The sequence below is a fragment of the Rattus norvegicus genome, chromosome 15 (assembly GCF_036323735.1).
Source record: "Rattus norvegicus strain BN/NHsdMcwi chromosome 15, GRCr8, whole genome shotgun sequence".
Taxonomy (NCBI): Eukaryota; Metazoa; Chordata; class Mammalia; order Rodentia; family Muridae; genus Rattus; species Rattus norvegicus.
In genome coordinates this window covers 101942301-101968219 of record NC_086033.1, presented here as the reverse complement: position 1 = coordinate 101968219, position 25919 = coordinate 101942301, and the positions used below count along the sequence as shown (strand labels likewise).

The following is a 25919-nucleotide window of genomic DNA, read 5'->3' as shown; positions in this document are numbered from 1 at the left end:
TAACAATGTGACTGCACTCTATATAAAAGCGTATTCATATGAATTTATTTCCTAACCTGTAGAAACAGGTATGGACGAGACACTCTCGTGGCTCCGTCATAGGTCTGAACAGTTACTTACTGGGAGCTTACTGTAGATTCCTACACTCTCTCAGATAGTCATCAAGATAGACAGATTCTGGTGGAGAAGTTAGGACACCTCCATGCATACGAAACTAAGGCTGATAAATGCAATGAAGGAAGACAACGTGAGGAGACCTGGACGACGACACGATTAGTAACAGGCAGCATTGACTGATCTCTTTGTGGCGAGCACCGCTCTAAAACGCTTACACGCTCTGACTCACGATGAGCAAAGGCATCTTGAAGATTTGAAGATAGGCATCTCGGCCGTGATAGCATTGTGTCTTGCTTGCGGGTGAGAAAGCAAAGACAGGGAGAAGTCAGGAACTTGTCGTTGGTAGAGCCAGGCAGGGCTTGAGCCCAGGAGTCACATCGTTAGGCCGTTCAGCTTTCAAGTGTAAAGTCTGAAGTAGGGAGATAGCTCCGTTGGCAACAGGTTTCCTTACAAGCACCAGGGCCCGAGATCAAGCCCCAGAGCCCACTCTTCAGTCTGCTGTTCTCTTGCTGAAATGACCTGACACCGTCCTGAGCCTCTCGGGGATAACCCAAGGTGGACCCTTGTTCTGTAAAACCTCTCCAGAAGAAATGTTCACAGACCTGAGCGGCCACCCAGCGATGTAGTCTGATATCTATGACTCGAGTCTGTCAGCGGCAGCTTACTGAAAGCACTCCATAGATGGGGCACGAAGATCTCATGTTGTGTTCTTCCCATGGGCTGCCATTCACTCTAGGACGTCTGTGGATTGGAGTAAATGCCTTTTGGCCTTCCGTAGCTTTGGCGATCGCAGACTGGACTTAGAAGGAACACACTCCAGGATTCCTGACGTAGAAGAAGTGGGTCCCAGTGGTTGGAGCTACTCCAGACTCTCCTGATTAATTAAAATCTTCCAAAACGGGAGGGCGCCTACAGGATTATTTCTCCTGGGGGCCATGTGTCCTACAGTAACTCCTACGCAGGATGTGTATCGGCAAACTTGGCCCTGCTTCACACTTGTGTAAATTATTCACACAAATCTAATTTATGTGAGTGGCATTATGTAAATGAGCTTTACACTTTCTATAGTACGTCTTATATATGGGAAGAGCTTCGCTTCTGAGACTTCTTCCATGGTTTCTGGGCAGAGGATGTTGGTGGATGTTATGTAGCGGGAAGGGAGTTAGGTTGGTAGGGTGGGTGCCTCTGAGATGCACCAACTTCACAGAGGTATAATTACATGCCAGGAAGTGGTCCCAGTAGAAATGTGGTTCAGTGATTTTAATAAATTTGTAGCGTTGTGGGTCGTCACAGTGATTAGGGTTTTAGAGCCCTCTGTCACCTCATTATTGTTAACCTCCACGGCTCTCAGTCACTAATCTGCCCTGTGCTTTGTCTCTGTGAACTGTACTCATGACTAACCATTAAGGAGGGACATTTTCAGGACATAATGCAGATGGCTCATCAGCTAAGAGCCCCTGTAGCTGTTGCAAAGAACCCACATTCTTTTCCACACCACGAAGCTCACATCACCTGTAACTATAGCTCCAGGGCATCTGGTGCCCTCTCTGTGCCTCCATGGGCAGCTGCATTCACATGCATATACATAGACACATGGACACACGGACACACACAAACACACAGGCACATACACACAGAGGCGCACATACACACATAGATACACATATACACATAGAGACACACACAGGCACAGCCACACACAGGCACACATAGATGCAGAGGCACATATACACACACAGCATACACATATACACATAGATACACAGAGGCACACACACAGAGGCACACATATACACATAGATACACATATACACATAGATACACACAGAGACATACAGAGACACACACAGGCACACATAGATACCCACAGACATTCACAAATATACACGTGCACACAGAAACACACACATGCACACATACACAGACATACACATAGATGCACACACAGACACACAGACACACACACATGCACAAAGACACACATAGGCACGCATACACAGACACACACAGATACACACACACCACAGACACATACAATTTTTATAAACAAAATTAAATCTTAGTAAAGGGAAACTCTCCGTCTTGCCCTATTTTACCCTGGAGGTAGTCTTCCGAGACTACCTAAGCAGTGTTCCTTGTGACCCAGGGCCAATAGACCATGTTTACCATTGCCTCACGAGGCCTCCAGGAAGAAGTACTTCAGAAACCTAGTCATAAAGAGATTGTTCTGATAGTTCACTTATGAAAGTGTCATTCTTCTGTCTACGCCTACAGGTACAACTTAAAGAGGCCATAGAAGATCTTCCTGGTAAAATGGACACTGAACTAGCAGAATCTGGATCCAATTTCAGTGTTGGACAGAGACAGTTAGTGTGCCTTGCGAGGGCAATTCTGAAGAAAAACCGGATACTGATCATTGATGAAGCAACTGCAAATGTGGATCCGAGGTACGGAGCCAGGGCTACGGTGGGCGTGGTTCAGAGCCAGGGCGACCATGAACATGCTGTTGAATGTGAATTCTAAACGTGGCTCACAGGAAGGGTCCGATGACTCTAAGGGATGTCTGGGTGTTGTCAGCCCTTCAGCTGTCTGGTGCACTGGTGTCTCATGTGCAGAATTACTCATATGTTTTTATAAAATCATCTTCTGGCTTCGCGCATCTCATTGTGCACATGCAAATACCCCAGAGGCCAGCATCTAAAACCTTCCCTAATGCAGAAGGCTCTGGGGTTCAATGGCACAGTGGGTTCAAAACCAGCCTGAGCTCTAACGAGACTAAAGGGTTTCACAAATATTGCTAAGGGTCACGCGACTTTGCTGACTTGAATGTGACCTCTCTGATTCCAGAACTGACGAGTTAATACAACAGAAAATCCGGGAGAAGTTTGCCCAGTGCACTGTTCTCACCATTGCTCACAGACTGAACACCATCATTGACAGCGACAAGATAATGGTGGGTCCCCCTGCCCCCGGCCATGCCCATAGACGCTCACACCTTCTGTGTGTCCTTTCTTCTAAAAAATTGATGGGAACCCCCAGTAAGCTAAGCCCGGGTTAATTTTTCTGTTTGGAACAGTGCCTTGAGTGCTTACGTGTGCACTGAGTCCTACTATGCATCCACCTCAGGTGTGCTTCTTTATCTACTGTTTTTTAAATGTATTTGCAGGACTGTCTTAAGATGAATTACACCCCCAATGGAATGTCCCAAGCCGGGCAATGCATTACAATATTGTCTCATACTCCGTAGTAGTGGGACAGTCTCGTTTTGTGTATACCAACCTTGTTATGGCTTCCCTTGGTCAAAAGCCAGTCTTTCTGGGTCTGGAGAAAAGGCTCGGCAGTCATGAGCTTTTGTGCTGTGTAGTCTTTGTCACACACTACTCTTGCCGAGAGCTCTAACCTCAGTTCCCAGCACCCACGTGTAGAGGAAGAGGTCCCTTGTGTGATTTATCTTAGGGCCTTTCCTAGTTTGCTCTCTGATGCTCTGGGAAGCACCAGGACCAGATGCACCTTAGAATGATGGTTTGTTTCCTTTCGTCTTATACTTTATGGTCTATCCCTGGGGGAAACCGAGGCAGAAAACCCGAGGCAGGAGCCGTTGAAGAATGCTCCTCACTGGTTCGTTCTCCATGGCTTGCTCAGTCTGCTTTCTTATTCGACCCCGGACCACCTGCATGACCAGTAGATCCTAGGTGTGTTTCATGGGGTTCACCTACCTGCCGCAGGGAAGGACAGAATCTTGCAGAAATGTCAACGGGTCCTCTCTATCTCTTGTCAGTCATACTTAACCGGCATGTGGGCATGTGGGTATGAACGTCTAGCTCTCGAGTATCCCTTTCACCAATTGACACCGGTGTTTAGTGTTTGGCTTACTAGTGTCTCCCGGTAAATCTTCAGAGCCTGTTTTTTCTCTCATTATCTACGTCTAAGTCCTCAAGTGTGGTTGACACGGCAGGTTATAATCTGACCCTTCCCTCCCCTCCTGGCCTCACCCCACTGTCCTTCAGTGCGCGGCTGCTGTCTTTCTGACATCTTTCTTTCTCCCGAGTGTTGGCAACTCAGACTGTCAGGCTAGCAGTGCAGAGAGAGAGAGAGAGATGAGTGGATCTGGGTGAAGTGGCAAACAGTGTAACTAAGCTATGATTGAGTGTAGGTTGTGGGAGGAGAGAGGAGTCCGCCTTGGCTTCCAAGGTGAGCACCCGAGCGCTGGGATACATGGGTGAGACCAGGGTGAAGTCAGCTTGGAAAGGGTTCTCTTTGAACACGTGTCCTTGTTTCCCTGCAACCTCAGAACTCCAGTGTGGGGAAGTCTTCATTCATATCATGTCCCCTGGCCATGGACATATCAGAGACAAAGCAGCAACAGAGGAGATTCCCCTGCGAAAAGGAGATGTGGTCATTTGAGCGGCTTTCTGTTATAAGAATGGCACAAGGTCCCAGCTTAGGGGACCCAAAAGACATGCATCCTCTTCTTTCAAAGATGGGGACTTAGACTCAGATATATCCAGCATCTGTTGTATTTTAGAACTTCTGATCATCCCCCGACTATCAACTTGGTAGAATACTAGCATATCTGCCAGTTTTCTGTTACTGTAACAAAATACCCAAGATAATCAGCGAAAAGACTTGATGGGCTCCAGAATTGGAAATTTCCATCTGTGATTATCTGGTTCCGTGGTGAAGCAATGCATCCTGGGAGGATGTGTAACAAGGGAGAGCTCTTTTAGCCATGGGCAGGATGCAAAAGAGAAAAGGAGGAGCCAAGATCCCACAGTCCCCATCAAGGGCACACCCACATTGTCCTAAAAACCCCCAATAGGTCCCACCTCTTAAAGGTTCTATCAACTCCCTGTTAGAACAAACTTTCTAAGCTTTGAACAAGGCAGTGGCCTTTAGAGACTTTGACAATCAAATTCCAGCAGCCAAAGGTATTCTTTGTCTAACCTTTGAAGCCTCCCCCCCCTTTTTTTTTTGCCTTAGAAATGCCTGTCCTGTTGTTCTAAGGCATCTCAAACATACACATGTGTCTTAGCCGCTGCTCTATTGCTGTGGAGAGATACCATGACCAAGACAACTCTTAGAAAGGCAAGCATATCTAACTGGGGCCTTGCTTACAGTTTCAGAGGGCCAGTCCCTGGTCATCACAGTGGGAAGCAGACAGGCATAGTGCCGGAGCAGTGGGTGAGGGCAGGGGAACTGGGCCCGGTGGCGTGGGCTTTGAGGTTTCAAAATAACACATCTCCTCCAACAAGACCACACCTCCTAATCCTTCCCAAATTGTTCCACTATGGAGGGGCCCAGCTTTCAAACATACGAGCCTATGGGGGTCATTCTCATTCAAACCACCACCACATGCCAGTCAGCTGCAAAGCACAGCACGGTGTGCCAGAGGCCAGGGGCTGGGCTCAGGGAGTGGCTGAGGAAGTGATGTGGATGAAGGCCGTAAGCAACAACAGCATGTCACCATCAGGTTGAGCGATTACAAGTGCTTAAGGTGTAGCGATTACACTTCATTGCGTGGTGAACACTCCACAAGGCGGAGGGGAATGGTTTTGTTTACTGTAAGCCAAACAAAAGGCTTGTTGGGAAATAACTGTGACCTAATTAATGGCTTTGTTGATGGGTTGGCTTTCCAAAGGGATTTTTTTTTTTTTAACCAGTTCTGGTTCGTTAAGCACCGTTAATGTGTTAGGCTTAGAATTCTATTTTATGAAGATGTTCTCTCCATTTTAACTTTATTAAACACGCTGGTGTAGTCTTTATGACGGCTAATTTAATAATCGCACTCATTTGCTCTTATGCCACAAAACAATGGAGCACGGCTGACAAATTGGAAAACCTCCTCCTCCTCCTCCTCCTCCCGAGAGCTATCTCCACGTTAGACTCGGCTTTTCCCCCTCCTCCTTAGGATTAACTGGATACCTGGCTTTTGCTCTCCCTTCAGCTGATGCCAGTGCTTCGTCCCAGTCTCTGTGCTTTCTGTCCACACGACTCTGGGCTCTCCCGGGAGCAAGCGCAAGAGACGCCTGACTAGGGTCCACAGCTATTAACCACTGCCAGCATTAGAGGCTTTCCCTGTCTGCAATCGGGATTCTAGGGAATTAAATTATAGAGAAGCCCAGGCTCAGAGACTTGGGTTGCGGCCGCCTGTTGACAGGCCACACTGTGGTCTTATAATCTTTACCTTTCTTCCTAGTTGTTTTCCCAGATAAAGTAAAACTAGTAACTAAGGTAGCACACCCAGCTGGAAAGGCCTCGCAACTCAGAATGAACCAGACTTTCACTGGAAGTCTGGTTCACTCCGTTTCACCTTTGTGGAACTTTTCTTGGTTAAGATTAGGCCATTGAAAAAGGAGAGGAAGGAAAAGAAATGTCCCATCAAGAATAGGCTTACAGCCAGCCACCCAGCCAGCCCACGTGCCTCTGTCTTAGCAGCAACTCCTCTGATGGCATACATGGCATCTAGAACCCTGCGTTACTGTGTCTCCCACTACCTGTTCCTGGGCATTGGAATAGCATCAGCCTCTCTGTGGGTCTCTGCGTGTAGGAATCAGTGTCATCCTTTGGGCTTACAGAACCGGTTGGGTCATAACCCTTACTCAATATAAATCATTGAAATAAATGATAAAGTTTTATCATTTATCGTGAGGTATCACTTAAGTGAAACGTGGGACAGAAACTTAAATTTAAGGCCAAGACTGCTGCTGAGCTTCCAATTTAATCATCAGCATTCAAGGGACTTCTCAGCCTGAGCTCAGCCCAGCCCCAGGGCAACAGACCCAGAGGATTCACATGCATTCACTGTCGAGGACGGGTGGGACCTGTCCCTCTCATGCCCGAGGGCACAGTGCCACCCTGCAAGGCACACATGCTTGATAAGAAGCCATCTCAGATTTATCTTAGTCATGTAATATTACTTCTTACATCCTGAAATTTATAAAGAATGTACTTTTAACTACTCTACCAAAAAAAAAAAAAAATAGGCGTACAGTTCCAAGTCAGATATCCTGGGTGCGGATAAACCAACATGGATGTTCAGGCTCCAAAAGAGGAAATGTAAGAGCGAGAGGCGAGGTGTGAAGGTTGAGGTTTACGTACGACTCTTGCAGAATAGAAGCTACATCCTCTTGTAAAGCAACTTGATTTGCTCCCTTAGCCTTCTGCATGGGAGAGACCTACATTTTAAAACTGCAATCTCCTTTTCTTTTCTTTAATGTCAGGAGTGGCCATGCCCTGTGGATAAACTGGATTAAATTATTTTGAAATGGGTCCCAGTCCTCACATCTGGGACAAGGACCTGGACTGTGCAGAGATGGAGGTCTGATAACTCGTCCGTGCTGAGCTTGTGTAACTAGCTGACTCATCCAGCGTGTGCGTTTGTCCTTAACCTGATAGACAGCATGGGGCAACCTCTTTCCAAGTACTTAGGTGCCTTGAGTCTTCCTTCCTTCCCTTTTAAACTGTCTCGCCCACAGCTGTCGGTTTGAAGAATGTGACTCCTGAACCCTTGTCTCCCATTCTGTATTGCCCCCATCCTTTCTCCCCTGCTCCCAGTGCATTATGGGCTCTTGTCTTCTCACATTGCCACCAATGGGCGTGCCCTGATAATGTAAATGCCATGTAGCAACAATGTGGTCCGATGAGGTTAAAGACAAAAGTGAAATCTCTGCTTGGGATGGCTTCTGCAGAATGGAGAGCCCATCGTTCTGTAAAGTACGTTGACTCAGTTCCTTGGTCTTTGGAGAAGGAGAGACCTGCATTTCAGAACTGTGCTCCTGCCCTCCGTTAACGTAAGGGGGAGTGGCTATGTCCTGTAATGCAATCCTTCAGTAAAATTATACATTCGGGGCATCTAAATCGGCATGCCAAATTATAGGACATTTTAATTATTGTGTGGATATGACAGATTCAATTATTCTTGAACTCTTCTGAGAAAGCTGCCCTTAGCAGCAATTCACAGTCGTAAACAAAAGATTAACAGAAAGATGCCCTTCAGGAGACTCTATAAATGTTTCCGATTAAATACCACGGGCCAAATTAACTGTAATATCTAGATAGGGAAAAACAACCCCAGCCCTGCTTAGAGTTTCGGCGGGTTCTCTTGAGATGGATTTATTCTAAACACAGCCCAGTGAGGAACGGAGTGCCACCTACATTTCCCGAGGTGCGTCATGTGGGCCAATTGTCTCTGACTCTCTCTTCTGTCTGAAACCATTAACCAAAGCCACTAATAAGTGGAAATGCTCAGTGAGAAGCACCTCTCCATCCCCAGTGTAGATTAATGAGCAATCAACTGTTCAGCAGCTAAAGGGAGAGAGAAGGAAGCCACAAAAGGGAAGTTCGAAGACGTTCAACCCTGTGCCCTTCCTGCTGTGTGTACCTGAGGTCATCAGCCCCCCAATTACTTCTCTAGTCTTATCCAGAGAGAAAGTGGATGTCTAGCGATTTCTTCTGTGCACAGCAGTGCTGAAACTGCTTGTCTGTCATTCACCCGGGGTTGGCTGTAGGATGAAACTCACCAGGCTCAGTCCCCATCGGCCCTAAAGGACCTCTGGAAGCACCTCTCCCTCCAGCTACCGCTCAGATCCTATCGATCCAGCTTGGTCACTGTTGCGCTTGGCTTTTCTGACATGACCCATGTTCTAAATATACAGGCTAATTTTCTTCAGTTCATAGATTCTTACATATATGTATTCTGTACGTATATGCGCCTCTCCAAGCTCCGAGTCTGAGGGTTTTAAAAGCACTAACAGACTCCCCTAATAAGCCTTGGCAGAATACAGAGAGCAACAGACAGAGGAGCTCCCTATAATAATAGTCTAGAACGTTCATTCTTCTGACGCTACCTGTAACATTAAAATAATAAAAGGTCAGGATGGCCTTTGTTTGCTTCATAGCTCAGGGTAATCAAACCTTTCCAGGCTACCACCGAAATAGATTGTATTACAGTCTGTATTCTCCCTGGCCCCGCCCCTTTCCGAAGCATTGTCTGTGTGATGATATACTGCTACAAGACGCCGTGTGTCTCAGTGGGCTTTCTTCTTTCTGCTGATCCCCAGGTTTTGGATTCGGGAAGACTGAGAGAATATGATGAGCCGTATGTTTTGCTGCAGAATCCAGAGAGCCTCTTTTACAAGATGGTTCAGCAGCTGGGTAAGGGCGAAGCCGCTGCCCTCACCGAAACAGCAAAACAGGTGAATTGGCCCAGCAGCCTTAATTACAGTGTTCCCTCCTCACCATTTGGCACCAGGGGTCTGGTTTAAAAAAAAAAAAAAAAGGCACTGTGTGCCCTTTTCAATTATAAGCCTCAGGAGACGAAGCTTCAACACGTCCAGGGTTGAAGTCAGGTCTACCAGGGTTTGGCAGGAGAACCCAGGGAAGGTGTACGCACGTGTGCACATACAGGCAGGCGTGCCCAAGAGGGAGTAAGCCCCGACTGCAGACTCATTGCATTTCACACATTGCATTGCCGGTTATTGCCGGTTACATTGTTATATTGCATTGTGGGTATTGTTAGGTTACATCCAGAAAGTCAGGCTAAGGTGCAAATGGAATATGTTTGTTATAAATAATAGGTCTACCGGAGGCATTGAGGTCGCTATTCTTTCCCTTATAATTTGTAAAGAACACCGTTGCTGCTTCCTCCCGCCTGTCTCCACAAGTCTTTGTTGAGTTTGGGGTCCAAAGAGACCGTTGTTTCTCTTCTCCTGCCTTCTGGAGAAGATCAATGTGGGAGGGGGCAGGATGTACCCGGAGTTGAGTACACCGTAAGTCCACAGCCTAATGTGTGGAGTGGAAAAGCTTCAAAGACATTCGTGTTGCATGGGAGCTTCCCCGACGTGAGCACACTGTCGCCCAGGGCAGCTAACTGTGTTCTGGTTTAAGGGACTGAATGTCACACAGCTGTAACCCTAGACTCCACAATATCAGGTGTGGTTTTCGACCTTCGTTCCTTTCTCAGATTTTTTAACAATATATAGGCAGAATAAAATCGCCTGAGGTTGTGCGACATCGTAAGCATCTATTGAAGACAACAGAACAAGAAACCATGCTCTAGTATCCTACCAGTCCTGGGTGAGCAGCCGCACCCAGGTTTCCCCTTTACCACTGTTTCAGCTCATTACCAGTAGGGGCTAGAGAGAGGGCTCGATAGCTAAAAGCGTTTGCTCCTCAGTCGTGAGGGCTGGAGTTTGGATCCCAGAACTCATGTAACAAGCCAGGCATGCCACTTAGACATGGCGTGCACACCCGGAAGGCGTCCCTAATCACACAGACATGCCCTGGCACGTGAGTGAGTAAAATCAACTTTAAAACTGATAAGTTGATGGGCTGTGTGTATGTAGGAGTAGTGTGCCGGCTATTCCACGATAAGAATGTGTGAGCATACCTTTAGTCGTTGGTGAAGACCAGCAAGTGTCTCACCCAGTAGCGAGCCATGATGGCGACGGTGAGGGTTGAGGCTTTGTTGCTCTGTAGATGCTGTGGGCTGTGTGACCCAGCTTCTCTGAACTTTATGTCCGCCTAGGAGGTTATGGCTTAGAGAATGTGCCCAGAGTCACACAGCTGGTAAGTAATTGGAAGCCAAGAGCTCAAACCTAGGCTTGGGCCACACTGTCTGTGCTCTGATCTTCTTCACATGGGCTGAGGGAGAGACTGCCTTTGGATTGCTGTCCTTTTGGGGGACTCAGTTATTTAGAGCACCTCCATTTCCAGAGTCTCCCCCAGCCCATGCTCCCTTTCCAGGAGACCCCGTCAATGCTTTGGGAATCACTGGACAGTAAACCTTGAAGCGTTTCCTGCCAGGGGAACCTTCCCACCTACATGTCAACACTCCCCATTCCCCACCCCCATGTTTTATTCTGTCATGCTGGAATTAAACCCAGAACCTGAGACCTGGTAAATAAGTGCTTTCTACTGAGCCACACCCTCACCCCCTTCAAAATGCACCCACTTTTGAAAATGCCCTGTTGTGGGCTGTGGGTATAGCCCAGTGGTAAAGTCCTTGCCTAGCTTGTCTGAGGCCCTGAATTTAATCTCTAGCATAAAGCGGTGGTGGCAGTCGGGGGGTGGTAGACAGGAAGAAAAAGACATTGAGAATGAATAATTATCAAATTTAATTAGATCTATATTATATAAAAATCATTTATATATGTGCGTATATATACATACATATGTACACATATATACATACACATACACACACACACACACACACACACACACACACACACACACGTATCTTGTGTGTCTCAAGGCCAGGGGCAGATATGAGGACTCTTCTCTCTTTTGACCTTATTTCTCGAGCTGCGACTCCTCACTGCTCCTGGCACTGGCAACTTTGGCTAGACTGACTGTCAGCAACCCCTGGCATCCTCCTGCCTCTGCTCCCAGGACTGGGACAGCAGGTGCACACAGGCTCCTTACATAGGTTCTCAGGGTCCCAATCCAGATACCATGCTTGCACAGCACGCACGTTCCTGAGCCATCCCATCAGCCCTTCAGCATGTCTATTTTAAAGATGGGGAAACTGAGGCCGGCTGTCATCCTCCTCACAGCAGAGATGATTCTAAATCCCCTGCTTTGGTCAGCATTTCAACCCGAGGGGAGAATCCGTGCAGAGAAGTGTGGTCGCAGTGTGAGGAATGTCTCCGTGTGTTTACCCACTTCATGCTTCAGGGTCACTTGCTGCTCTAGATCGACTGCTATTCCTAAAGATAGGACCCAAAGCAGCGGGGGAAGGAAAGGTTGTCCTTTGGCTTATGGGTCCCAATCGCAGTCTGTCATGGAGGAGGGAAGCCAAGGCAGGATGCTGGAGTTGATTCAGAAACCACGGAGACGCTGCTCACCACTCACTCTCTGTCCTGTTCAGCTTTCTGTTTGATACAACCCAGAACCACCCGAGCTCCCCACAGTGGGCCGGGCCCTTCCTTGTCAATCATTAATCAAGAAACTTCCACCACAGATTTGCCTATGGTCCAGTCTGACAGGAGCAGTTAGTTCCTCCGTTCCCATTCTTTCTGCGCACACGGGGTTCTTTCAGGAGAACAGGTAGTTGTCAGCGTTTGTCACGGATGAAACCAAATCTCCACGCGTCTTTCAGAACGGTAGACCATGTGGGTTAGTCTGCATCAGCAAGCTTTTCCCTCTCACAAAGCAGAACTCATTCCATTGAGTTGCGAACCCAACATCTGATCGAAGGGACGTCCGAGCCTTGTACTCCTGACCATGTAGATTCCAAAGAGGTCGTGGCTGGCTCACTCTGAGCTTGCCCTTTAGACTTGGGCCGTGTAAAAGCAGAGAGTGCTCCTCAGATGCTGGGCTCTAACCAAGTGCATCTCGGTATATGAGGAGCCACCCTAAGGACCTCATTTTAACTTAATCACCTGTTTAAGGACTTTATCTACAAGTGTGGTTGCCTTCTGAGATACTGGAGTGGAGACGCTGGACTGTGCTTTTAAGACAAAGGGAATCACCACACAACTGATCCCATAATGGTGGAAGACGCTTGCCATTCTCTCCCTGTCCAAGGGTCCCCACTTCACTCCCTCCCAGTGTGTCATGATGCTGCCGCCATCTTATCAGCCTGTGAGGTTATCAGTCTCACCTTCTGGACCTGTCTGACTGGGGCAAGAGGCACTTAGCAGGTATTGGCTTTACGTAAAAGTCATCGATGCCCCTGCAGTTGAGGATCCACCTACAGAACAGACAGGGTCTGAAATGTGACTGGATTCACATTGTGGGAATCAGAAGAGACGGTAGACATCTCGGGCGGCCAAGTGTATAGGGCATTTTACAGATGCCGGGGGATTTACAAAGGAGAACAGAAATCGGAACGGTCTTGAGGCCACAGCTTTCACCCCTGGCAAAAGCAAGAGCATCATCCGAGACTCTCCTACACAGCTTTCGAGATTCAGTGATTGACAACTGCTGTTAATAATCTGCTTAACGACGATCTATGCCAAGGGTACAGGACTGTTTTGTGTGCATGTTGGTAAGAGTGTGCACACGCGTGTGTGCGTATGAAGGCCAGCCAGAGTCAGTCACAATGTCACTGCTGGAAATGCCATCTACCTCCTTTGAGACAGTCCTCTTGTTGTCTGGAGCTTGCCAATTAGGCCTGCTGGGATCTTTCTGCTTTTGTCTTACCAGCACTAGAATCACCATTGTGAGTCATCTCATTCAGCTTTCTACATAGGCTCTGCAGATCCTGCTTCTACGGTGGGCCCTTTACCAACTGAGCCACCCCCGTCCACCCTCCACTCCCCACCCCTCCACCCTCCGCTCCCCAACCCCACCCTCCAGTCCCCACCCTCCCCACTCCTGACCCCTCCACCTTCCACTCCCTATCCCCACCCTCCACTCCCTACCCTCACCCTCCACTCCTCGACCTCTTTAACTTTAATAAGTAAAAGGTAACCCACTGGGCCATTCTGGTCTCCTGTCTTACTGCTCCTTTCCCTGGGCAGACACTGTATCTTTATATTATTACATAATTATCTCATTCTTTTCACTAACGCCCTTAACAGTTATCCATTCTCCACCTTTGCTTCCTGTTTCCTGATTGATTATGTCAGTTGTGTTTAGCCCAAAGATTTAGCTCTCACATTTATTTACCAGTTGTTAAATTCTGCTTTGCAACTGGTCAGATCCTAGTCTTTGTTGATTATTTCTTGTTTGGGTTTGTTTTGTTGCAGCTTTTTATGAATACATTTGTTTATATTCTTTTTTTACTTATTACTATAAATAGTAACTATGACAGTCATAAATAACATAGAAACTACAGTAATTATGCTAATCAAAATATAAATATTTAAAGCTATGAATTTTCTATGAAAACTGCTTTAGCCAAACCTCAGTTTTTTGTACAGTCAGTTTTCATCAAAGCTCTGCTTCATGTGTATATATTACAGTTTAGATTTAATTTCCTTTTTATCACAGAAATTATTTAAGAGGAGCATCTGCTAGTTTTAGAACAGTTTTTTATTTTACTTAACATTTACACTTTCATTGTTCTGTGGTAAATAATGTTACCTGAAATAGCTGTTTCTTGTTCCCTAGTACACTGGAAATCTTTATAATTTTTTTAATGTTCTCTTTTAGATTAGCCTAGTAGTTTTCCTTAGATCTGCTTTCTTTATTACATGGTATGTGTCTTCTCTGTTCCGACATTAGTTTTTCTCATGTGACTCATATGTGGGAATAAGTGTCCCATACAGACAGTAGATGATTCTCGTTATGGTTCCCGTCACATTCACTTTGAATATTCTTATTTTTCTCAACTTGCAGATGTTTATAACTTCCACTACAAGTTAGACTGTCTACAATTCAAACAGTGTGTCTGTGTTTTTTTAAGGCTTTTGGGTTTTAATTCTAGCCTGCTCAAAACTAAGATGGAGCCTTTCTCCCCTTTACCTTGCCTTCATTTGCTCCACATGTCTTTGTTATTAATACTGGAGCTGTGCCCTCTGTACATGCATGGCATTGGATTTTGCTCAGAGATGCAATCCTAGCCTTTTTATAAAGGGATGATTTTAACCCATTTATATTTATTGGAATCACAGGTATGTTTTATCTCTGACAGATTCATCATACTATGCTTTGAGTGCTTTTCATGTGTGTTACATTACCCTTGTCCATTTTGTAAAGCTGTTTCTCCTTAAGCTTCTTAAAATATTAATTCCTAGTTTCTCTGCTTGCTCGCTCTGTCCCGTTTCCAAGTCTCGCTCCACTGTTTTTTTCCACAATAATCTCCAGGCCGCCTCTGGCAAACCAGTCCTTTCTTTCATCTTTTCCTTTTTCTCTTCACTACTGACCTCCATGAATCAGGTTTCATCTCCGGCTCTTTCTAAGCCATGTTCTAGGTTTCTCACTCTATGCGCGGGGGCTTCTGCTGCACTTTGACTGTGTTCCAGATGTTTCCCCATAACCGTCATATGCTCACTGAGCATTCCTCATTATCACTTTGTCTTGATCCACCCTTTTTACATGTCTATTTTACAGACCTCTCTCCATTATATGTTACCAGGTTTTACTTCTGAATAAGATGTTTTGTTTTGTTTTGTTTTTTTCCCAATCACATAGCCTTGGGATGGTTGTGGACAGGGCATTGTTTGAGATGGGAGTCTTTAAACTCTTTCTATTTCTCCGTATCTTAGATGTTTAAGGTGATTTCAGAAAGTGTAGGGATTTAATAATTGATTGCTCAATAATCTGAAAAGCAGGACTAAGCCTCCTGTATTCTTTAACTTGACAGTAATACCAGTGGTGGGATCTAACAGTAGACCTGCCTTACCATTGAGGAGTATGAGGCCTTGAGAATCACAGTCAGTGACCCAGAGTTCTGCTGGTGAGTGAGGATAACCTGGCAGTCCTGGCCAGAACTCAGCACCCCAAGTGGTATCTCACAAATGCAGCGTAAATAAAAGCCACTGTTCTCCGTCCACGAGGGAACGGTTTGGTTACTTTGTGCTATAGAGTGCTCTCTTGGACAGGTGAATGGCTGTTGGTTTCAGCCCACATCAGAGAAACTGTGAAAAGAATCTAAGCAAAGGGAAGGAAGAGGAGCAAAAGGTTGACCCCAGACTTGAGCATGATGGCAGTGTCCCTCTCTGTCTCCTTTCCTGGTGAGGCACTGTTACCATTGGCCACATGAAGAAGCTGAGGAAGAAGAGGCCAGCTAAGGTTTCAGAGAGTTACCAGCCAGCAGGTACCCCAAGCCCCAGGCATCTCAGCCTGCCATCCTGCCTCCTAGACTACCATATTAACCCCACTATCAGTGTCTCAACCGCAGGCCTGGGAGTCCGCAAAGATCCTGTCAGGAGGCCCACCTAAGAGAGTGGAAGCCGCAACTGTCCTCACGTTTCCGATCTGTAGCCTTGCTTTCCACACACTGAGGAGCTGTTCCTCTGAGCAACTGTCAGTAACACACCCAGCACTTGGCCCAGCATGTTTTCAGCCTGCAGTTTGTAGCCATTAATTAGTTCCTATGAGGTAAGTCTTTGTTATCTGGTCTTTACAGATGAGGCAGACAGTGTGGAAGGAGGCTAAGTAGACGTTGCAGCATCAGCTGGGTGTTGAAGAGAGAGACGGAGACTGGTCCCTTTTAGCCTAGGCTCAGCCTGCGGCTTGATGGCCCAGTAGAGAATGTTAGCCATCTTTCGGCTTGATCTCATGTAGATGCTGTGAGACTGGGAATCTACAACTGGTAGAGTGTCTTGCCCGGAATGCATTAACCACTGGGTTCACTCCCCAGCACCCCTGTTTTTAACAGACACTCCAATGGTGGTACATGACTATAATCCCAATATTTGGAGGTGGGCGCAGGTATTGGGAGTTCAAGGTCATTCCCAGGTCTAAGATAAATTCAAGGCCAGCCTGAGACCCTTGAAACCCTGTCTCCCCCAACTTAAAAAAATGTTAAATTAAATTTAAAAGAAGATGCCCAGTCTCAATCATGCCTTTATCAGAATGTGTTATAAACATGGTAGGAAAAAATTCAAGTCAGGGCTTTTATACACCTGAAATGGTTCTCGGCAAAGCATCCCTGACGGGAAAACCAAGACCATTTTAGTTGACATGTATGGGCGTCTTGCCTGTGTGTATGTGTATGCGCCGTGTGCACGCGGTGCCCACGGAATCCAGGAGAGGGCGTCAGGTCCTCTGGAGCTGGACTTAAGAGTGTAGGTGGAGATGACATTGACATTCGAGTACACAGACACACCAAAAAGAACAAGTTCATCCTGTGTTCGAAAGCGCGCGCTCATGGCGGTCGTCTCAGACTGTTCCATAGGACCTTTCTTCTTCAGTGACATTTCTCTCGTAAAAGGAATCTTCCGTGCTGTGGTATTTAGGGAGAAGTTTGCCAGCAACCCAAGGGAGGTATACTTACTAAGGAAGTAGACATCCGTGACCTTGTTACCTGGGAAGCCCATCATTCCCACCGACAACTTTGTTGACAGCGCCCATGTATATAAACCCACAGCCTGGGGCGGGGGGAGGAGCATGAGGGGGAGACCCAACTCGTGCGTGACTTGTGTCAGCTCAGAGAGATGCTACGTTTTCTGTTTTAAAGACTCTAACAAAACTTTTCACATTCTTCTCCGAAGGGGGGGAAAAATTGCATTTGAAGGCCTTTTTCACGCAAACACATTTAGAGATAAGAGCTCACAAGTCCTGACATTATTTCATTTTGTAATACGCATCTGTCAGGGAACCCAGATATGATACAGCCGCTAAAAACTGACGATTGGGGAACAGAGAAGCCTGACAGCATTTCATGTCCTTTATGTTCTGATTACACGTTTATCAGAGAGCCTGTATCTCTGCTATTGGAATTGGCAGAATTCAGGAATTCAAAGGCCTGGCAAAGAGCCGTCCTATTATTTGGTGTCATCTTCTATTTGAGAGAAGTCGCCTGGCTGGGTCATTGTTACAGCATTTGCTTCTCTTTTCATTGCGGCCCCGCTATCCACAGATCGCGGTTCTGTAGGCCCTACGACGGCCTTGCTGCACAAATTAAGTGCCGGGATATTTCACGCGTAGACGCCAGAGTTTCAATGCTTGTCAATCAGAGTTTGTAATATATAGGGATTACAAGCTGATATTAGCATCCAGGTCTATTGTGTTCATTTTATGCGCGAAAATGGGAAACTTCAGTACAGGCGCCTGGCCTCTTTGTGTGACACCCCACACACACACCTACCCCCACCTCCCGTTTTTTAATTTATCTCTGAGTATTTGAGTCAGTGAAATGATTTTGCTTATCGGTTTAATGGCGTGATAAAAACGTATCTGTGAATCAAAGTGATCAGAGCTAAAGTGGATCTCCAAGTCATTGGGCATTCAGCCCTGCCGCGCTGAGGGTTTTTCTCCGCCGTTTCACGGGATGTGTGCTTGCCTGGACTTCTAATTGCGCCTCAATGGGTGTAGTGATTACCTCATCGAACGCTATGATTAATTTGCTGGATGGAGACAGACAAGCATTGCCTCCGAGAGGAAGGCTTGAAAATGTACTCATGTCCTTTTTTCGCCTGCCTCTTTTCCACAGGTGTACTTCAGACGGAATTATCCGGATATTGCATTCAGCAGCCCTGCGGTTATGAGCACCTCCAACGGACAGCCCTCCGCCTTAACGATATTTGAAACAGCATTGTGACTACTACCAGGACGTCAAGTCTGTTTCCAGGGTGTCCCCTGCCCCAACAAGGGGCTCGCACTTCTTAGACTACAGCACTCCTGGTTTTCATTCTGCAACAGATCCTTCACAGACAAGAGACCGGCGTCTTTGGACTTTCCCCTTCGACCTTATCCTGTGACTTCAGGTCCTAACAACATGGCCTGTTGTTTTATTTAAATGTTCCTACTGTTCTTTACAAATCCAGTTCTGAGGTGCAGGCCACTGACAACAGCTGCCTACCAGGTTTTGTGCCTTAACAGACTCTAGGGCCAAAGCCCGTGCGTTTTATAAGCTGTCACAGTGGGTTGTTTCTTCCTCTTGCCTTAAAAGTACACTCTCCGGGTGCGTCAGGGACTCTGTTTACTTGAAGACGGTGTGCAGATGCCAGTTTGTTTCCCTGCTTTCTCTGACTTAGCTAGGACCCGTTACTTCTCCCACAAAGGCCTCTGGTTAAAACAGAACAGATAAAATTAACAGGAACCACAACAACAAACCAAAAAAAAAAAAAAAAAATCCATATAATTTAAGTAACATTGCTGGAGAGAGACTATCCCACCACCCACACGCATACAAAGACGCACGTCTGAAGTATGTTGAAGCATTCATGTTGGAAAGTCAACTTCTGCTTTCTCAGAATGGGAGGCCTGGCACTTCTTAGGTGCCCCTCCCCTCCATCTGTGCGAGCCCCTCTGGACTGCCCATGCACTGATACACTGGTCGTCGTGACACTTCCCCCAGACAGTGGCTCTCAAATGCATAATATCAATCTCATTTTGGCTCCTGGTTTACAGGAGGCAGACCTCCTATTGGCTGTAAGCCTTTCGTGAAATCCTTTCAGATTGACTCCAGAAGCTAGTGAAAGCCTGAAAATCGTTACAGTCATCCCATTGTACGCCCTCAGGATGCTGTGTGGAAGCTTCACTTTCTAGAACCCATGCAGATTAGTTATCTTTGACCACTAATGGCAGGCCTAGAGGACCTTCTGATTAGTCAGTCAACAAACCACAACACTTCCTAGGACCTGAGGCACTTCGTGTAACTGTAGGTCTTGAACTTTTCTGGGTGCTGGTGGCGAAGGCCTGTGTCAATTTCAAGTTACTAAAGGTTTCACTGTTGTAATTCAAAGGGGGTTCTTCATGACCTGCCACAATAAAGCGTCCTCAAGTTACCTGTGTTACCGTTTAGACACTCACTTCGGTGCATATGTGCGGACATCAACAACGTCAGGTCTTTAGACTGGTTAACAGCAAAGACTGTTTTATAAAATGGAACCTCAAAAAAGCACACACCCACCAAACCACCATAAAACCACATGAAACACAATGACTGACCCTTCATATTCAGAAGTCTGTAGTGAATGTTGCGGTGTTCAGTCCAGTAAATGATGACCATTCATCCCTTCTTGGTAGCCGTGGTTTATATTTTGAGAGATTGAGATGTGACACTGACGATAATAAGGTCTGTTTGAATATTTAGAAATGTCTTAATGTGTCTATGTTTATGTTTGTGTGGTTTTTGGAGATTAAAAGCGGTCATACAAATGTGTTTCCATTTCGTGTCTGCTTTTGCAACCATTGCAGGACAAACCAGATTCAGCTGAAATAAACGACGCTTTTCATCCCCATTCAAAGAGCTGTTTATTCTTTGAGGGATTAGGAACTGACTCATGCCCCTGCTGGCCAAAGGCAGCGAGCTTTTTGTGAGACCAAAAGGTACCTACCACCACCACCACCTGTTTCCCTTGGCTGCTTGGGTGTACCAGATACACTGAGTGGAGGTGTGGGCTGCAGGCAAACGGTTGCCCCGAAGCTGCTGAAGTTGTCAGGTACCTCTCTTTTCTAGATGAGGAACATTGGCTTACACCCCTAGGCTTGAGCAAATGTCAAATGGATACAGTTTTCAGGGTGTTTTAAAAGGTGACTCTTTCCTCACAGAAAGGGGAAGAACCTATTACCGTTCCATTTAAACCGCCGTCGAATGTTGGTTCTGAGCCTGAGTAACCCAGGCCAGCAACTTGATCTGGAAACTTGTGAGAAGTGCAGTTCGTGGCTTAGAACCTACTGGAACCAAACCTGTACAGTGGGGGTTGGTGATTGGATTCTGCAGCTTTAATATTATTCCAATTCGGGGGGTCAGGTTAGCCTCAGAGCTGATGCCACGAAGCCTTAAAAACCCCTAAGGCTCCTTAGGAAAAGCTTAGGGTCCACTGGGAGGTGAGCAAGAGGCTGGAACAGGTGCTTCTGTGAGAGAGCATCCAAATGGCCAGTGACTGGGAAAGGGCCCGTTCCTGTTGCTCACCAAGAAAAGACCTGTTGGTGCCACAGTTGGTGGGTGAGCAAAAAGCTAACAACATCAGCCGTCAAATACTGATGAGGCAGCAGAAACACTCTCCCACTTCGTGAACCTATGTATCCTACAAACAACTTTGGCCCAGGGAGATGGCTCTGAGGGTGATCTTCCCACCTCCGGGCCTGACAGCTTGAATGTGTTTCCTGAATCCCAGAAGTTAAAAGGAGAGCTCCAACTCCTGAAAGTTGACCCCTGACCTCCATAGCATGTGCACGTGCACACGACACACACGAGTAAGCGAACCCTTTAGAAAAACATCTTGATGACATTTGCTGGAGCTGTGGGCCCCGTGGATCTGTTCTTTCCCCCCCTCCCCGTCCCCTTCCCCACCCTGCCCTGTGTGCACATACACACTACATGCTGTTTCAGGGATGTCATCAGGAAGCATAATTCTAAGTATTTCAGCCTGAAAGCAGCTGAAATTCGCAGCAGCAGCAGAAGTAGCAGGTGGTGGGACAGCAAGGGGGAAAAAAAGTACAGGCTTGACAGTGGATTTTATAAACATCATAGTCGTCATGTTTCAAAGAGGTCTGACCCAAAAGGTTATGATCCCACTTACACAGAATTCAGAAATGAAACTAAATCGTAATGTGTAGACTCCCGATGGCCCTTATTTTAGGAAGCTAAAGTTCTAGGCAGCTGGGTGACATAGAGCTTCCTGGGGCTGGAGAGGCGGCTCGGTGGTTAAAAGCACTAGTCGTTCTTCCACACGACCCAGGTTCAACCTCCAGCACCCACATGGCTGCTCACCACCATCTGCAATTCCAGCTCTTGAGGATCCGACACATACTTAAGTGGGCGGTGGCTAGGGTGCTTAAGTAACCCTCCCACCTACCATGCATGTCGGAGGGTGGCTGGACTGAGGAGTGTTTAGAATAGTCCTCGTTAGGCATTTTGTGTTTTCTGTGCCTTTAATGTGCAATACTTTACGACTGGGTTAGCAAGGCAGTTCTCACCACTATCCTTGTGAATGCCAGCTGGGGCACCTGGGTCCCCTGACAGAGACATGCCCGAGTGAGTAGAGGTGAATCATCCGTAGCTGAGAAAGTATTTCTACCGAGTCCTTAGACTTCTAGGCTTATCTTGGAGCCTGGGGCAAACGAAACATTTGCAGCTCTTAGTACTTGAGAAGCCAAGGTCTGTATTTGCCCCAACTGATGTGGTGTATGTATTTTAAAGGGCATGCTAACCCTGTTAGCCTAGGACTTCCAACCCAGAAGTTATTCACATCCATATGCACAGTTCCTGTTCCCATCTTTTCATCTTCTAGGATGTAGAAATAAGTATTTGGGGTATGCATATAATAATAATAATAATAATAATAATAATAATAATAATAATAATAATATTCTAATAAGAATCCTCCCCAACCACCAGTCCTTTGGATCCAGCTTGCAGGTTGGCTGAAAACTAGGATGGACTTGAATGTTCCAGATGCTTATGTACCTGAGAGCGCAGTGGGCACTGTGAAAGCATCAGGGCTGATATACAGCCTGTCGATTTCACTTAATACTAGAAAGACTTTTAGGCTACGTGGGTTTCCATCTTTTAGATTTAATACTCTAAGGGAAAAAATAATCACCTCTAAAAACTAAAATAGCGGTTGTCTCGAAAGGCAGGGGTGTGTTGGTTTGAATTGAGAACTCAAAAGCAACTGACAGGAGCTGGCGACATGGCCACTGAGAACAGTAGAACACTGGCTGCTCTTACAGAGGACCGGCACCCACGCTGGACAGCTTACAACCACCTTTAACTCTAGAAGTCTGGCTTCTTTGGGATCTAGACACATGCATGGTACACATACATATATGTGAGCACTAACACACGTTTAAAAAGAAACATAACAAAACTCCCACATTTGCTCTGTGGGCCCAGTTCACTGTATAGGTCAATACTGAATACCATTCTTTAAGAAGAGTCAGGATCGAGACAGAGTCATTGGGTTCCAACTCCTCGGGAGGCCCTGATTAATCTCAGTGTTCCAACTAGCAGCAGCCTTCTCGAAGAAGCCAGGGAGATAATTCACAATGATCCGTCACAACAGATAGAAAGGAATCGATTATTGCAAAAGCAGCGTTTCCTTGATTCGGAAGTGAATCATAGTTATTGGGGGAAAGGATCACATGAAAAACACTTCTAAAACTAAAATTTTCAGAGTATGTTGCCAAAAACTAAAACCAGTCCATGTGAGGTAGTGTTTATGTCCTGTCAGCCAGGAGCATTTAAAGTAAGGTGGGGGGAAGCCACAGAAAGTTCGGGGTGTAAAAAACGTTTGATTTATATTAATAAATCTATTCAAAATGATCCACATACGCACACTAATTCCAGTTAGATGGGGATGGAGAGAGACGGGCAGACGGACAGACAGACGGAAGTAAACACTTTTTGTAATAGAACGACTAGAACTAAATATAGAAGGATCGACGGGAAAACCCCTGTGGACCCACGGTTGTCATGGTGGCTCAAACTATTCCAATACTGGATTTCCTAAGTGAACCTCTCACAGATATTCGGGTAGAAATGATGTACATGCATGTGTAGAATGTGTCTTCCCATAGTAAGAGGAGAGTTTTATGTTTACATTCGCAAAATCTAGCAGGTATCCTCCTAACTGGGCAGCCAGGTCTAACCCAAAGGCAGCCATAGTGGGACCAGCCAGCAGCCTCTCTCTGGATGCACGCAGGAGTGTTTGCATCATCTCACGTCTGTGACACACCTGCCACAAGCATGACCCGAGGCCATCAGACTCAGACTGGGGACATTCCGTAGGTCCAGGTGGGGACACCTGACCTATGTTCCTTGGGACCGCCTGTGGCCATTAGAGCTTTCAGAAGTGCTCCAGTTTAGGCGGGAACTTAAGACACGGCAATTAAATACACTGTGACCCTGGATTAAAAACGCAACAGTAAAGCCAGTCAGGACAGTTGGTAATGTCCGGGTAAAAGCTGTACCAGTTGCTAGTCCAGTTTTAACAATGTTAAAGCTCCTGAATTTACGTCTTACGACAAGCTATGTGACAAAATAGCTCTAGGGAGTGCACACCAGTGTGGTTAGCAGAAAAGTCCCATGGCATCTGAAAACATGTTTATGTAATAGGTGCATGTGCATAACAAACATACCGTATATGCGTAGCACATGCGTATATAACACGCACATAATCGTGGATTGAAATATTAACAGGAGAGAAGGCAAGGGGAGGAGACAAATGTTAAGTGAGAATCCTGGTTAAGCACACAGCTGAGCCGACTATGTCGCTGAACTGTGTGTTCAAAATGCAAAGTTAACATTGTCTTCTGCAAACAGGAGCTTCTCAGAGGTGGGCTGCGAGATCCATTGCTCTATGGGTAGAATGATAAGACATTAGGAGACAGTTTAATGTCATGTCCGTTTAGCAGCATAGGTAGCACACTCTCCCCTAAGGCCTATGACCTGAGCTTAGGTCATGATCTTAGCTCATGATCATATTAGCTTAGGTTATGATCTTAGCTCAACAATGGTGCTTTCCAAATACGAAAGGTAACTAGCTCTTTCTTTATCACCTTTCATAGATCCCTGCCTAACTCCGCTGCTACTGGGCTGTATAGGGAAGAAATATCACCCCGTTATTGCTACTTTTATACATTGTAATAAGCCAGTATCCAAGCACAGAAGAGAAAGACTAAGTCCAGGCTTCCATGATCCCAAACAGGAAACAAGGTCTAAGAAAGATCACCTCAGTGATTTGAGATCATATCAGGAAAAAATACCAAGACGTCTGATTTAACAAATGGAGTTTAACACCTCTGGTTGTTTTAAAGCCCTACTGAAACCTGAGGGGTGTTTGGTGTTGTTTTTATTAACAGTATTTCCAACTTTTCTTCCTTATTTTATTAGCAAATAACAATGAACACAGAGGAGCTGTCTTCTCCAATTTGCAAGGATTAAAACAGGATAGTGTCTCTTGGCAGGAATAGAGCAAAGTCAGTGTTTTCAAACTGAGGCGGACATGGTGAAACATGCTCTTGCTTGCAGCACACGGGAAGCAATGTGTTAGACAGGGCCGTATCTATGAGCACAGCGCAGTGAGTTCTAGGCCAGCCAAGGCTACACAGTGAGACTTTATCTCAAACACCAAACTAAACAACAAACGAATACCAACATGCTGGCAAAGTTGTGGAAGGCAGGAGAGAGACGATGCCCTGTGTGCTGTCCTCTGACTCCCACATACTGTAGTTAAGTATGTGCTTCTCTTGCGGAGGACCTGAGTTCTGTTCCCAATATGCATGTCCTTATGGTTACAATTGCTCCAGGGGACCCAACGCACTCTTCTGACATGCCTTAAAGACACTGCATGCCTATGCGACCGCATACCCATACAGACATGTATGGGGAACACAACCTATTTTATGTTGGTGCAACACCACGGTAGCCATAATACTGGCCTATGACTTACCAGTCATCAGTGAAATAATGGTTCCTAAAGTTGCATGACGTATCTAGACTTGTTGCCACACGTCTTCGGGGGAGGTTCCTAAAGTCACTTATCAGTTAGGCAGAGTTTCCTGGGAAACGTGGTGTTCCCCCAGATCAAAATAATCCGGAGCTGCTGATTTACATGGGTGGGGGCAGAAACTCGAGCGACAACCGGGGACCTGAAACAACAAGCTCATTTTTGTGGAATTTGGATTTTCAGGTTGGTCTCCAGAAACTGGGCCGCTGGGGTGAAAACTCTGTCAAGAGGCCACCCCAGCCTCCAGGCAGCCAGAAGACACGACAGCTGCCCATAGACTTAGCCCTTTAAAAAAAATTACGTCATTATTAGCATTATTAGCTAAATTATGCAAATAGCATTGTCATTGGCATAGATGGAATTATGCAAATGATACTTCATTAGAATCGAGAAAATTATGCAAATAATGGGTTTCGCCATGACACTTCCACGCATAAATATTATGTGCTGTGATCCTGTTCACCTTCGGTTACCCTCTCCATTAAAACAATGATTATGGATTATGGATGTGTTGCTTTCCCGCTCACTTGTTTTCATTTATATTTTGGCAGAGCTGGGAATCAGACTTAGGGCCTCATGCTTGCTCATTAAGCACTCCGGCATTGCAATTTTTTGTTCACTTGTATATAGTTAGGGGTTAGGGTACGGTGAGTTGATACACGTAGACCACATCCAATGATGAAATCAGAGTTGACGAGCATTTCTCTGTCTAGCCCTGGTCCCCTCTCACTTTTCTAGGGTGAGGGGAAAAAAAATGTACATTTAGATTTAGTTAACAAACAAGACTTT

The 25919-nt window shown here is 46.1% G+C and overlaps 1 protein-coding gene across 5 annotated transcripts in view; it reads left to right on the top strand.

Moving 5' to 3' along the window:
* Positions 1–19833, top strand: part of Abcc4 (ATP binding cassette subfamily C member 4) — a 234526-nt gene extending 214693 nt beyond the window's left edge. For 4 of the 5 annotated variants that reach the window (XM_039092967.2, XM_039092966.2, XM_063273922.1 and 1 more), the window contains 4 exons: positions 2392–2564; positions 2965–3070; positions 9177–9311; positions 18164–19833. In XM_039092967.2, coding sequence (XP_038948895.1) covers positions 2392–2564; positions 2965–3070; positions 9177–9311; positions 18164–18271 — 522 coding nt within the window. In that variant the 3' untranslated portion in view covers positions 18272–19833. 5 annotated transcript variants of the gene reach the window in all.
* The last annotated feature ends 6086 nt before the right edge of the window (positions 19834–25919 follow it).